This window comes from Desmodus rotundus, chromosome 3, assembly GCF_022682495.2.
Source record: "Desmodus rotundus isolate HL8 chromosome 3, HLdesRot8A.1, whole genome shotgun sequence".
Taxonomy (NCBI): Eukaryota; Metazoa; Chordata; class Mammalia; order Chiroptera; family Phyllostomidae; genus Desmodus; species Desmodus rotundus.
The window spans coordinates 201418365-201431572 of record NC_071389.1 but is presented as its reverse complement, the minus strand read 5'-3'; the positions used below and the strand labels follow the sequence as shown (position 1 = coordinate 201431572).

At 59.7% G+C, this 13208-nt stretch overlaps 1 protein-coding gene across 1 annotated transcript; it reads left to right on the top strand.

The window, feature by feature from the left end:
* Positions 1 to 2584: 2584 nt before the first annotated feature.
* On the top strand, positions 2585 to 8467 carry ALG12 (ALG12 alpha-1,6-mannosyltransferase; the record flags this gene model as incomplete). Its single annotated transcript, XM_024579077.4, is given in 9 exon segments — positions 2585 to 2843; positions 2916 to 3048; positions 3859 to 4032; positions 4578 to 4772; positions 5183 to 5286; positions 5869 to 6092; positions 7464 to 7633; positions 7719 to 7794; positions 7911 to 8467. Coding segments are annotated over 9 exon segments (1524 nt in total). The 3' UTR covers positions 8143 to 8467.
* Positions 8468 to 13208: the final 4741 nt, after the last annotated feature.

Here is a 13208-nt window from a genome sequence, read left to right as displayed (position 1 = left end):
CATGTGGCCCAATCACAGCTCGCCACGAGAAGTGACCAATAGGAAGGTCCCGGGTCAGCGTCCCTCTGGGAAAAGATGGGAAGGGGAGAGTGGAGGTCGGAACACACCCCTCGCGCACGCCTCTCGCGTGCGCCCGCGGTGGCCATCTTTGTTCCGGGCAAGGAGAGCGCCCGCCGCTACGGTGGCTAGGTTTTGGTGGCCATGTTAGGTTCGGTCAAAGTCTTCGCCTCCGAGCTTGGCTTCCGCTACCCCTCTTCCGGCCGGGGGCAGCTGGGGCCGCAGGTGCCGCTGAGGGAACTGCGCTCAGGAGGACGGCCCCGCGGGCGCGCGTGGTAAGCGTGCGCTGCGGCGACCGGGGCTCTCGGAGTGGGCAGTGGGGGTCCCGAGCCGAAACATGCGCTGCGCTTCTCCGGCCTTTCTGTGCGTGTTTTCGTGGGATAGCCGCCGGGCCTCTCCACCTGGGGCCGGGTTCCTCACCTGGGGCCTAAGAAGTGTCTTGAGAGGCCCCGGAACCCGCATTTCCGCGGGTGCCCGGGTGAGGGGCACTGGAACCGTGGTTTCGGTGAGGAGCACGAAGAACAGCCCTACCTGGGTTCCAGTAGGACGTACCTGCCAGAAGGAAGAAGTGTACACGATAGCAAGTTTTCTCCACTGTTTAGCTGGCAGCCGGCCTGATTCTCTCCGGTTGGTTTGTGTTTGCAGCCGAGGGGCTAACACTTGGATTTGACCAGCTTCAGTAGAGGCGGCAGATTCCGAATCGAGGGGCCCAGAGGCCCTGGGAGCCCATTCCTGGCCCCAATGCCGTGGTTCCCTAGAACGGCCGGTGTTAGCCCGAGGGTGCTTGCCGAGCCGGGTGGACCACTGCGGACGAGCGTCACCCACCCTCTGGTGTCCGGTGGTGGGGTGGCCCCGGGTCCTGTGCTGCTGGGGCCCCGTGTCATCCCACGGTCCCGGAAGCGTCTGGCTGAGACCGGGTGCTGCCTGTGCTTTCCAGAAGAGCGGCTTGGCTGTCAGCTTCTGCCCTGGGCCACAGTGTCCTGTGGGTGAGAAGGCCTTGGGGCCTGGCAGGGGCCGGGTTCTGCACACGGGAAAGGATCCTCTGCGTGGAGCTGTGGGCAGGGTCTGCGGGGACAGGCCTGTTCGAGGCGGACAGAGACAGCCGTGACGTGTGGCGGGTCCCTGCCCTGCAGCCCCCCTGCAGCGGTGTCTGCATTTCGGCCACGTAGATGCTTCCTGTGTCCTTAAACTCGTTTTTTTTTCCCCTGTGAAGCAGTAAGAGAAACAGAGTAGCACGTGGACGTTCTCTGGTCTTGGCCTCACCGGGATTAAAGCATTAGCTATTCTCAGTGAAAACATAAGCTGCTGGGGTGACGACATCCACGCTTAGGAGTTTTTTATCAAATTCCTCCAGTTAGTTTGTTGAGCACCTACTATGTGCCAGGCTCTGCTGACGCAGTGGTGAGTCAGCCAAATGGCCCTGCGCACGGGATATAAACCCGCAGTGGGGCAGTCGAAGGCGCCTCCCATCCAGCACGTTTCTGCACCTTGTACGGTGACCAGGGTCCATTGTCCTTGCTGAGGGTGCTGCGGGCGCAGGGGGGCGGAAACAAACCGGAAAAACCCTGCACTTCAGGAGCTTACGTTTTAGAAGGAGGGAGGTGACGTAGCAGCACCTTTTCCCATGGGGTGTTTTGTGTTTGGAAGGGGAAACCAAGTCACTTCTAAAGGGCGCTGTGTTTTGGGGTGGTTTGCTGTGTTTTGGGTGGTTTTGATTGTGACAGCCTGTTCCCCTTGCCTCCCCCCGCCTCACTGCCACCTTGACCAAATCCGGCCAACTCCTGGCCCCTCTCACCTACAGGTTTTCCTCACTTTTTGAGGCCCCACCTGCTGTCTTGGGAGAGTGCAGAGTCCTTAAAACATAACGAACAGCGCCATGGGACGTGCCTTTTTCTTCCGTCCCTTCTGGCTTTGACCAAATAAAATCAGACCTGCTTAAAGAAAAGCCCAAAACACAGAGAAGGAGTTGCTGCCTTTCCTCCCCCCATTTGACAGGTCTAGGTCTTCCAGGCGGGGGCTGACTGGACACTTGCATGCACCCCCCAATCGCCTGTTGGTGTCTGGGTGGTCCATTGCAGGCACATCTATCCCAGTCCCTCAAAGGACACAACACCCTTTTTCCCCACCCATGTATTCACATTCACGACCAGCTTGGTGCCACCAGGGGCTCCATACGTCTCCCCACCGGCCGTTGAGAAGGCAGCCGGGTGGGCGCAGAGGCCCCTTTCTGTGCTGCTGCCTCACAGCCCCTGCCCAGACTGGAGCGGGACCATGGGTGTCCCGCCCTCGGGGGCCGGGCTACACGCAGGGCTGAGCTCAGCGTCAGCCACCGAAGTCTTCCTTGGTGGAGAAACGCTCACCCAGCCTCGCGTAAGGTAGCCAGTCACCATGAGAACGCTGCTCAAGCGTGTTTTCGTGAAAGCTCTGTTTTCGTGTATTTGTAGGCTTACAGAAGTTGCAGCAAGCATTCCTGCTTCCCCTTCCCCCACATCTCCCAGGAGTGTGATTTTTGGAAGGGTGGTCTCCATTCTTGCTGCGAGATGCCCCCAGCGTGGCAGTGCTGATGACGGATGACGATGATGGCTGGTGATGGACGGGGCGTGAAGGTGAAGCCCAGGATGTCTGGGAAGAGGCTGCTGGGCTTGGGCAGGCAGCGCCAGGGGCTGGGCCTGCTGGTCGCCGTGGCGGCCGTCCACCTGGCCGCCTGCCCCTACACCAAAGTGGAGGAGAGCTTCAGCCTGCAGGCCGTGCACGACCTGCTGTACCACCGGCTGGAGGTGCAGCAGGTGAGCCTGGCACCTGTGACCACGTCCCCCCCGGGTCCCGGGGCCTCTGCTGACCTCTCCCTCTCCCCGCAGTACGACCACCTGGAGTTCCCAGGCGTGGTCCCCAGGACATTCCTCGGGCCAGTGGTGATCGCCGTGCTGTCCAGCCCTGCGGTCTGCGTGCTCTCGCTGCTGGGCTCATCCAAGTTCTATTCTCAGCTGATAGGTGAGGACAGGGGTCTTCCAGTGGGGACAGAAGAACCGTCGTGAGGTCTGGCGGCCACAGTCGGCCACCTGGAGGCTCCTTCAGTGGTGGCCGCCTGCGGGTCCTGGCTGTGCTGGGCCCCTCGCTGTGGCGGTTCCGAGCATTGTCAAAGTTGGGCCCGGCCCTCTCTGGGCTGTGACCTGGGGCGGAACTGAGCGCCTCCTGAGACTGAAATGAGGTGTTGGCACCTTCCTGCTCAGAGGTTGCTTGTGCAGATCCTTCTGGATTTTTCTTGGGGCCCAAATTCAAAAGTTCACTGTAGAGAGCTCTGCAACCTCACTTTCTAGCCAGGGACCACCGTCTTTCCACTTTGGCACTTTTTCTCTGCATCCAAACCCACCGTTTCCACGTTTCCCCAACAGACGCAAATGCTCTCATGGCGAGCTGTGCTGGAGTCAGACCCTGCGGAGGAGCGGCGGGGCTCTCTGAGGGGCAGCTTAGGAGAGCAGCCCACCGCCACACCGGGCAGCTAGACAGGCTGAGCCGGTCATGGGGGACGCCAGGGAGCCCTGGGCTGTCACAGCCCTGTGGGGGCCTCTGGTGCAAGTGCCGGGCGGGTCACGCTGGGACGGACACTGCCTGCCCTGTCCAGGGCTTCACAGTTCCAAGGAAGCCCTGGGGTCCATCTGTCCCCCACGCCCAGGCTGTTTTTAACACCGAGCCCTTTCAGGTTGTGTCACTGTCACCTGGTCACTCGCTGACCGCTGCACGTCACGGTGTCAGAGACCCGCTTGGCCTGCTGGTAACATATGGGTCACCGTCCTTGTTCAGTCAGAGCGGTCCTCGGACTCGGAGTGGTTTCTGGACTCTGGACTTTGCAAAAAGAAGTGCAGCGGCAGTTTGGGGCCATGGCGGCCTCCGTGTTCTGCTGGGTGACGGCCACGCAGTTCCACCTGATGTTCTACTGCACACGGATGCTCCCCAACGTGCTGGCCCTGCCTGTGGGTACGTAGCTGCCGGGCATGCCCCTCGGTGGTCCCACGCCTCCCACTGGACTCAGGGCACCCCTGCCAGGTGACAGGTGAGTGGGGGCCTGACGATAGCTGCCCCCACGGGGTGTTGTGGAAAAGCCCGGTGACAGGACGACTTGCGACAGGAAGTGTTGCCCGTTCTCGGCTGGGTCGAGGTGCCCTTTTCCACAAAAGATGCACCTGGGAGGGTTCTGGGGCAGACGGGCAGCTCACTCTGGGTGCTCTGCAGGTGCCCCAGGCAGACAGGAGGGACCCCAGGGAGGTCAAGGATGGCATGGGTTCGGAGTCTGGTGGTACTGGAGTGGAGGTCGGCCAAGGTGGGCGCTCCGTGTGGGGTGCCTGAGGCTCCAAGATATGGCCCAGGTGGCTGGACACAGCCTCCAGGGTCCAGGCTGTGGCCTGGGCAGGACCTCCTGGGTGGAGCTGGCCCTCACGGGCTGGGCAGGGTTTGCCATTTCCCAGGGGTTCAGCGTGGCTTTTTCGGGAGAAGCAAACACCTGCATCTTGCCGTGTTCACAGCGCTGCTGGCCCTCACGGCCTGGCTGCAGCGGAGGTGGGCCCGCTTCATCTGGCTCTCGGCACTGGCCATCCTGGTCTTCAGGGCCGAGCTGAGCCTGCTCCTGGGCCTCGTGCTGCTGCTGCTGCTCTGCACCCGGCGACTGACCGTGGCCAAGGCCCTGCGCTGCGCCGTGCCCGCCGGCCTGCTCTGCCTCGGTGAGTCGGTGTGCAGCCCTCCCGGCCGGAGGTGGCGTTTGGTCTCATTTCACAGACACGAAAAGAAGTTGGGAGGGTTTGGGTTTTGGGCATCAAACAAAGTTGTGTGAACCGTGAGCAGCATTAGAATGTCTTCACGCGGCTCTCCTTTCTGTGCTGCCCGAGTGTCCCCACGAGGCGCTGCCCTCCTCCTGCTGCCAGGTCACGGGACCCCACGGGGTGGTGCTCCTGGGGACCGAGGCCCCAACACACCAGCTCCTGCCCACGTAGCTGGTGGCGCGCAGTGTCTGAGCTGACAAGGCAGCTCTGTGGGGACACTGGCCTGTGATCTAGGACTCGGGCTGCCTGAGTGTCAGCCTGAGCTTCCAGGTGCTGCATTCGCCCCTGAGGACCCTGTTTCCCTTTGTCAGGGCTGACGGTGGCTGTAGACTCCTATTTCTGGCGCTACCTCGTGTGGCCAGAAGGAATGGTGCTTTGGTACAACATCATCCAGAACAAAAGCTCCAACTGGGGGGTATCCTTTACCTGTGGCTGTGGGACGGCCTGCCTGGCAGAGTGCCCACCTGACGGGGACATGAGACGGGGCCTGACAGGTACACTGAGGGTGCGTGGCGGCTGCTGCAGCTGCCAGAGTGCCAGGAGCACCCCATCCACCCGGGGAGGTGCCAGCAGGCGCAGTCTGGGGGCATCCCCACAGCAGTGTCCTGCCTGCCCTGTGGGCATGCTGCCTTGCTTTGGGAGCCCCAGCTTCTCTGGTGGCCCTGTGATGCTCCGCTTCCTAGCATCTTCTCGTGGGCTTAAGCACAGTTGCAGGACAAACACTGAGTGCCCAGGGAGCCCATCGCCTTGGGGAGTCGTCTTCACAGAGAGGAAAGGATGGGCAGGTCGAGGCCCTGCGCAGCCTAGGTCACCATCTGCTGGACTCCATGCTGGTGCTCACGCTAGGTCCTGGCCTCTGGCCACGGGTGAGGGGGGTCCCGGGCTTCCCGGGCAGGGACACCTGTCAGGGCCGTGTCTTCCGTGTGCTCCTGGCCTGAGCCGGACTGAGGGGGCCGGTGCCTCGTTGACCCATGGCCTCCTTAACCCTCCCACCCAGACGTCGCCTCTGCTGTGGTACTTCTACTCGGCCCTGCCCCGCGGCCTGGGCGGCAGCCTGCTCTTCGTGCCCCTGGGCCTCGTGGACAGAAGGGCCCTGGCGCTGCTGCTGCCGGCCCTGGGCTCCGTGGGCCTGTACTCACTGCTCCCGCACAAAGAGCTGCGCTTCATCATCTACACCTTCCCCCTGCTCAACGCCGTGGCCGCCCGGGGCTGCGCCTACCTGTGAGTGCTGGCACTGCTTCCGGCCCCTCCACGTGCTGCGTCACTTCTCAAGGGAAGCAGGGCAGCCCTGGCCGTTTCCACGGCAGTGGCTGCCGGGCCAGGGCCCGGTCAGGATGGGCCACGCACTGGCGGTGGCTGGGCCTGGCCCGTCTGTGTCTTCAGTTGATGTGGACGTGCATCTCACGCTTATCTGCACACGGCCGTGCTGAGTGTTCGGGGCTTGGTCACTTGGGGGCAGGACGCTCAGAGCAGCAGGCTGGCTCACCCTGGGGGACTCGGAGGGAGGGGACTGAGGGCACAGAACTCGGGCATCAGACCAGCACAGCCGGGGCTGCGAGCACACGGGATGCCCCGTCTCCCCAAAGCCCTAAGTGAGGGGAAGGTGCCGGGGCCCTGACCTCATCCTCCCCAGCCGGAGGCCTGGCGTGTGGGGGAGATCGGGTGAGTCGGGGGCCGGAGACGACAGGCTATAGGTGGCAGGAGGCAGGCGGTGGCGCACCAGGTCCCTCCCCTCCCACAGGGACGCACGCAGCAGAGTTACTTCGTGAACATTAATTCTGGGTCTTGGGGTGAAAGTTTGGGTGGTGGGTTTGCGTCTCAAAGGGCAGGACAGGACTTACACTTGCGAGCTTTCTGCCTGTGCATGGTCCAGGGCCGCCTCCCCACCACCAGGCGTGGCTGGAAAACACGTGAGTGCTGGCAGTGTGGGGCTCCCTCAGGCAGCCGCCCGAGGGGCTGGGCTCTCTCAGGGTGCCACCTTGACCTGTGGGGAGTGACGGCGTTATGCCGAGGGTCTGCAGGCCCCATTGGTCAAGTCCTAGTTGAGAAGAGCTCAGCAGGGCCTGCCCGGCCTGCTCAAGGGTCCCCGGAGTTGACGGGCCAGCACCCTCTGCAAAGGACCAGGCAGCGGCACCTTGGTACTCATCATCGATTTGTTCCAGAACTCGTGGTGAGCGCCGAAAACCGACAAGTACAGGGCGCACGAGTTCTGAAGCTGACGGACACCGAGGTGCCTCATTCTCTCTCTGTGGGCCTCACGGTCTCCGGCGTGGCCTCTGCTCCTCCGCGTCCGGTCGGCATCTCATACACACCCGGCAGAGTTCGGCACTTGGCCTGCCGGCTGTGCTCCGGTCAGAGTCAGAACTCGGAGTGTTTCCAAATCTAACAGCAACTTTAAATTGTCGGCTTGGGTGGAGTTTCACAGAGAAAAGTTTTTAGGTGATTTTATCCACTTTCTCTAGTAACTTATCCACCTACTTGGTGATTAAACTTGCGACACAGCGAAGGCGACCGGCCGGTCTGTGTTCCCAGGCCGTTTCTCCCACCGGTGCTGTCACGTACTTCCCACCCACCACGCTGCTCTCTCCCCAGACTGAACAACTACCGGAAGTCTTGGCTGTACAAAGCGGGGTCCCTCCTCGTGATAGGGCACCTCGTGGTGAACGCCGCCTACTCGGCCACGGCCCTGTACGTGTCCCACTTCAACTACCCCGGGGGCGTGGCCATGCAGAGGTTGCATGAGCTGGTGCCCCCCCAGACAGGTGGGTGCTGGGTCTGGGGGCCAGCCGCAGCGAGGGCCAGAGGCGCCCGGCTGCGGTCTAACCGAGCACCCGTGGTTTTCCACAGACGTCGTCCTGCACATCGACGTGGCTGCCGCGCAGACAGGCGTGTCCCGGTTTTTGGAGGTCAACAGCGCCTGGAGGTGTGTTCCCTTCGGGACGGGACTACAGGCGCGCTGGCGGCCCTTCTCCCGGGGCGCCCGGGTGGGGAGCCGGGGTGGGGCTGAGGTGCAGGCACGTGCACGCTCCTGCCTTGCAGGTACGAGAAGAGGGAGGACGTGCGGCCGGGGTCGGAGCGCATGCTGGCCTACACGCACCTGCTCGTGGAGGCGGCGCCCGGGCACCTGGCCCTCTACAGGGACACACACCGGGTGCTGGCCAGGGTGGCGGGCACCACTGGGGTGAGTCTGAACCTGACCAGGCTGCCCCCCTTCAGCGTCAACCTGCAGACAAAGCTGGTGCTTCTGGAGAGACTCCTGAGGCCTTCCTGAGGGGACCAAACTGTCCCCTGGGCTCCAGCAGCGTCTGGCAGGAGACAGCACAGGGAAACAACCCTGGGGCCACGACGTGCTTCCTGCCGGCTCTGAGGGGCAGGCGGAGCCTACCCACCACCATGCCCAAGCGCCGGCCCCACGGCCATGCGCACACTGCTAGCGAGAGCGAGGGGGCCCGGGCACAGTCGGAGGGACAGCAGGCTACTCCTGAGCTGCTGCCAGCCGCCCTTCGCAGTCAGGGGACAGGCTCCACTTCGGGGGCATTTCAGCATGCCCAGGTGTTCAAACGGAACGAGAATTAAAATTTGTAAATCTTTTCTTACCAGTGGTCTTATGTACGTGGTACTCCCAGAGAGTGCCTTAACCTAGGTTTTATTTTTAAGTGATGATTTTGGCACTTTTCTGATTTGCTGAACCTCGTTTACTAAGCAGCCCAAGTGTGTCTGACGTGAGTCGTTGCAGAGAGCAGTGCACACGTGTGCATACACGTGCCCCCCACACACATGCATAAAGACAAGCTATTCCTGTCTGCGTGTTCGAGGGGCCGTTGCCTGCTGCGTGCCTGGTGTGCCCTGGGAAAGGCATCTCGCTGCTGTGCCTTCCCCACAGTGACGGTGACCTACAGTCTGCAGCCCCTTCAGACCAGGACCTCTTGCAGCTGTCCCCAGTGCGGCACCTGCTGACAGTGGTCCCAGCGGCCTGTGTGGGGCCCCCGCGCCTGCCAGTTGGCACTGGGCGCTCATGTGTGTGAGGTCCCACGCGGCCCCATTTCCCTGTGCGTCGCCGGTGCTTGCTGTTCACCTGCGATTGGCATCTCCCACTCAGCCGGTCACTTCTCGGCATTCAGATGTCGAGCCGATTGTCGCGTGTGCACGGGTTGCTGGCTGGAGCCTAGGGCCTGAGAGTCACCGCACCTACTTACCTTGGTGTTCCGAGTGTGCAGGGCTCGCCCTGGGGCCTGCCCGGCTGCTCAGTCCCGTCACTGTTAATTCCTGGGGCACTTTCCCACTCGGCACACCCACACTCCCCCTGGCCTGTGTCCCCGCCCTGCAGCCCGCTGTTTTCTCTGGGGGCTCCTTTTGGTGGGGAACGGTTTCGCAGACCGAGGGCTGGTGCAGAATATGCTCGCTACTGCCGGGGAGGTCCGCTTCCAGGCCCTTGCTGTGGACGGAGCTAGGAGGATGGGGGCTACACACACGCACAGCCGCGTGTACAAATCACACCGCGCGCTGACACGCACAGTTCCACCACCCCGGTCCACATCTGTCCCAGCTCCCACATGGGGACCTGGACCCAGAAATAGCAGCGAGTTTGCTCGGCAGGGTGACCAGTTGGGGAACTGCTTTGCCTTACTGCTGTGGGAACGACCCACCGACAGAGCTGGGGTGTCTGCACCCTTCGCTGCGGCGCACACACCTTGGGGTTCGTGGTCAGGCCCTGTCCTCGGATCAGTCCCCCCTTGGTGGTGGCTGTGCTTTCCCTTTGACTTGTCGCTGGGTTCGTGCGTGCTGCGCGCTTTCAGTCTTCGGGTCGGGCCTGGGCAAAGGGCCTGGGCAAAGTCTGTGCAGGGACGCTTCCCACCCCACCCCGTTTCTGGTCCATGCCGTGGTTTCGGGTGGTCCGCTTGGTGCTGTCCTCTGTGAAGGCGAGCAAACGCCTCCTCTAGTCACGCCAGTGGCAGCGTTCTGTGTCCTGCTCCCCTGGAGCACCTGCAGGTGGGCTGCCTGCCCCCGGGGAGCTCTCGTGACTGGGATGCGCAGCCCTGTGCTGTGTGGGCAGCCATTTCTTCTGTCCCCTAGGGGTGGGCATTTAGGAGGTTGGCAGTATTTTCAAACTTCAAACGATGCTGCAACAACTAGCCGTACGCTTTTGTACTTTCATACAGTTCCAGGGGCATCTTCGAGGCAAGTTCCTAGAGGCGGGTGCTGGGTCAGGGGTGGCGCGCGTGAGCTTGGCTCGGTCGGGCCAGCCTCCTGTCCATGCGGAAGCCCGGGGCCGACAGCGTCTGCCCAGCCCTGTCAGCCTCCCGCTCTGCCAGGGAGTGCTGGTGTCTCCCGGTGGCTGTGCGCCTCCTCCCCTGAGGGGAGACGTTGGTATCTTCTCCCAGCTCGAAGGGCTCTCTCTGCTGTAAGTGGCCCGGTCATTTCTTGTCTGCTCTCCTTTGGATTTTTGGTCATTTTCACTCACGCTCTAAACGCCCTTCCATTCGCAGGGTATTACAGAGCATGTTGCCAGTGACTTCCCCATGTGTCTTGGCAGGAGTGTTCACTGGAGGTTGTCACGTCTACGAGTGTCTCTTTCCCGTGCAGGAGTGCAGCCTCCTCTTCTCTCGCTGCCCCTGTAGTTTCGTTTTCACGTGCACACTTCTCGTCGGTTTGGGTTGTGTTTTGTTCAGTGGGGGGGGTGGGGCTCTTTAGATACTTGAAGTCACATCTGAACTTCTGCATCAAGTTTTTGCGATCACAAATAAAGCCACTTTAAACGTCCACGTGCGGGTGTTAGGGTGCACGTACGTTTCCAGCTCCTTTGGGCAGATACCCAGGAGCATGCCTGCTGATCGAAGGGTGAAGAGCGTGCTTAGTTTTGTAAGAAACTGACAGTTTGCCGTCCACAGTGGCTGCCCCATGTGCGTGCCCACCAGCAGGTGAGTGGGGTTCCTGCTGCCCCGGTCCCTTGCCCGCATCTGGTGTTGCCAGGGTTTGCTCTCACCTCCTCAGTCTGCTTTGCTTCCTGTGGTGCCCGGCGCCGGGTGAAAGGAGCTGCCGTCAGCAGGCCTTAGTGACATGGTGGGGAGGTGTGGGGAGGGGACTGCTCTGTGGTCCTACGATTAGGCTCAGTCATCAGTGAAGTCTGTGTCTCTGCTCTGCCACCTTCACAGGAGTCTCTCAGTTTTCCACTCCCCCTGGCCTGCGACAGATGGCTGGAGGGGGCAGGAGCTGGGTATTTCCCTTCGCCCATCAGTTGTGGTAGTTTGCAAGGAGGGCAGTCCTTGTTAAAAACAGAGTGTTCTGAAGAAAAAGAAAAAATTAGGAGAAGGAAGAAAAATAGAGGGCTCTGGTGTCTTTTGAATGGCTTCTCTCCCTTTCTCCTGGAAACACAAGTGAATTTGTCTCTGATACTTACCGTGGGAACCTGCTCGTGCTTCTGGAGGAAAATCTCCCCATAAGGTGGTCACTCTACGCTGGGTCTCCCTGGTGTTAACTTGCAGCCAAGTCTGTGCTGAGCCTCTAGAAATTCATTGCTTACGGGTCGGGGACCCCGGGCCCCTCCCAGCTCCCCCGGCAGTTTCCGCCTGTGCGTCTCTGCTGCAGGAAGCCTCGGCGTCTAGTGTTTGCCTGTGGCGCCACCCTTGAGAGCAGGGGCCTGTCCTGCATCCTCCCTTGTCTTACAGATCCAAGAAGAGGTGCGGACTTTTCAATTTTTCTGCTTTTTGCTGGTAGGACGGAGTGGCATCGTGCAAGGTCCTATATAAGGAACCCCAAACCAGAAGTCAGGAGTTTTAATAAAAGTCAGGCAGAAAAGAGAAAGGGGAGTTACACAGCATTGTTACAATGCAGCTAGTGTTTGTATTTGCCTGCGTATTTCCTCACGTGTTGGTGTCCCGCGTCCTGGCCTGTCACGTCAGCCCAGCGCCCAGCTCCCCCCGAGCATTTCTGGCGGGGCAGGTCTAGTGGTCACAAACCCCCGTCGTCTTTTGCTTATCTGGGAATGTCTTAATTTATCCCTCGCTTTTTGTGTTTTTAAAGATTTTATTTATTTAGAGAGCGGAAGGGAGGAAGAGAGAGAGGGAGGTAAACATCAATGTGTGGTTGCCTCTCATGCGCCCTCTACTGGGGACCTGGCCTGCAACCCCGGCATGTGTCCTGACTGGGAATCGAACCGGCAACCTTTTGGTTCGCAGGCCAGCACTCAATCCACTGAGCCACACGAGCCAGGGCTATCCCTCACTTTTGAAGGAAGTTTTACTAGATATACTATTCTTGGTTGACAGTTCTTTTTAGCCCTTTGAAAATATTTGCCCGCTGTCTTTTAGTTTCCAAGGTTTGTGATGAGAAATGTGCTCGTCTTACTGGTAATTACTTGGTGTGTGACAAATCCTTTCTACTGATGCCTTCAAGATCCTGTCTTTTGACAATTCAGTTATACAGCGTGTCTCAGTGTGGGCCTTTTTGAGGTCATCTTACTTCACGTTCCCTGAGCTTAATGGATGTTTTTATTAATGCATTTCATCAAATTTGGGAAATTTTAGCTCATTATATGTTTGCACGCTCACTGCCCCTTTCTCCCTCCCTTCTCCTTTTGGGACTCCCACAGTGTGCGTGTGGGTTCACTTCTCGATGCCCCACAGGTCTCTGAGACTCTGTTCGCTTTCCTTTGTTCTTCTTTTCTTTCTGTTCCTCAGACTCAGCATTTTAAACTGTCCTGTCTTCAAGTTTGAGGATCTCCTTCTTTCTGCTTGAATCCGCCTTTCAGTACTTCTAGTGAATGTTCCATTTCATGTGTTCTTTTCAGCTACAAATTTCTTTTGCTTTTCAGGGTTCCTTTTCCTTAATATTTTCATTTTTTTACGCTTTATTCTCCCGACTTTGTGCTGGTCTTCCCTTAGATCCTTAAATGTCTTTAAAACAGTTGTTTAGTCTTTGTCTAGTGGCTCCGCCATCGGGTCTTTCTCAGGAACAGTTGCTGTTGATTTGTTTTCTTTGAGTAGCACATACCCTCCTGTTCCCCTTTACGACGTGGGATTATCTGTTGAAAGTGTGCATTGGAATGTGGTGATGGGACAGTGTGGTGGTGATGGGACACCTCTGGGGGTCAGACTCCTCCCCTTCTGGAGTTTGCGCTTTGACGTTAGCGTTTTTGTGTTACTATGTAGGCCACCTCTGTGCTGAGGATCAGCCTTTGCATAAACTTAATTTCTTCATAGGTTTTTGTCTGTGCCTTTCCTTGGGCATACACTTCACTTTCTTTTTCCCCGTCTATGCAGTTTGTCTTGAATGTCTGCCTCCTGAAAGGCGAACAGGGTTATGTAGAGGTGTTGCAGGGGTGGGGTGGTAGAAGCGGTG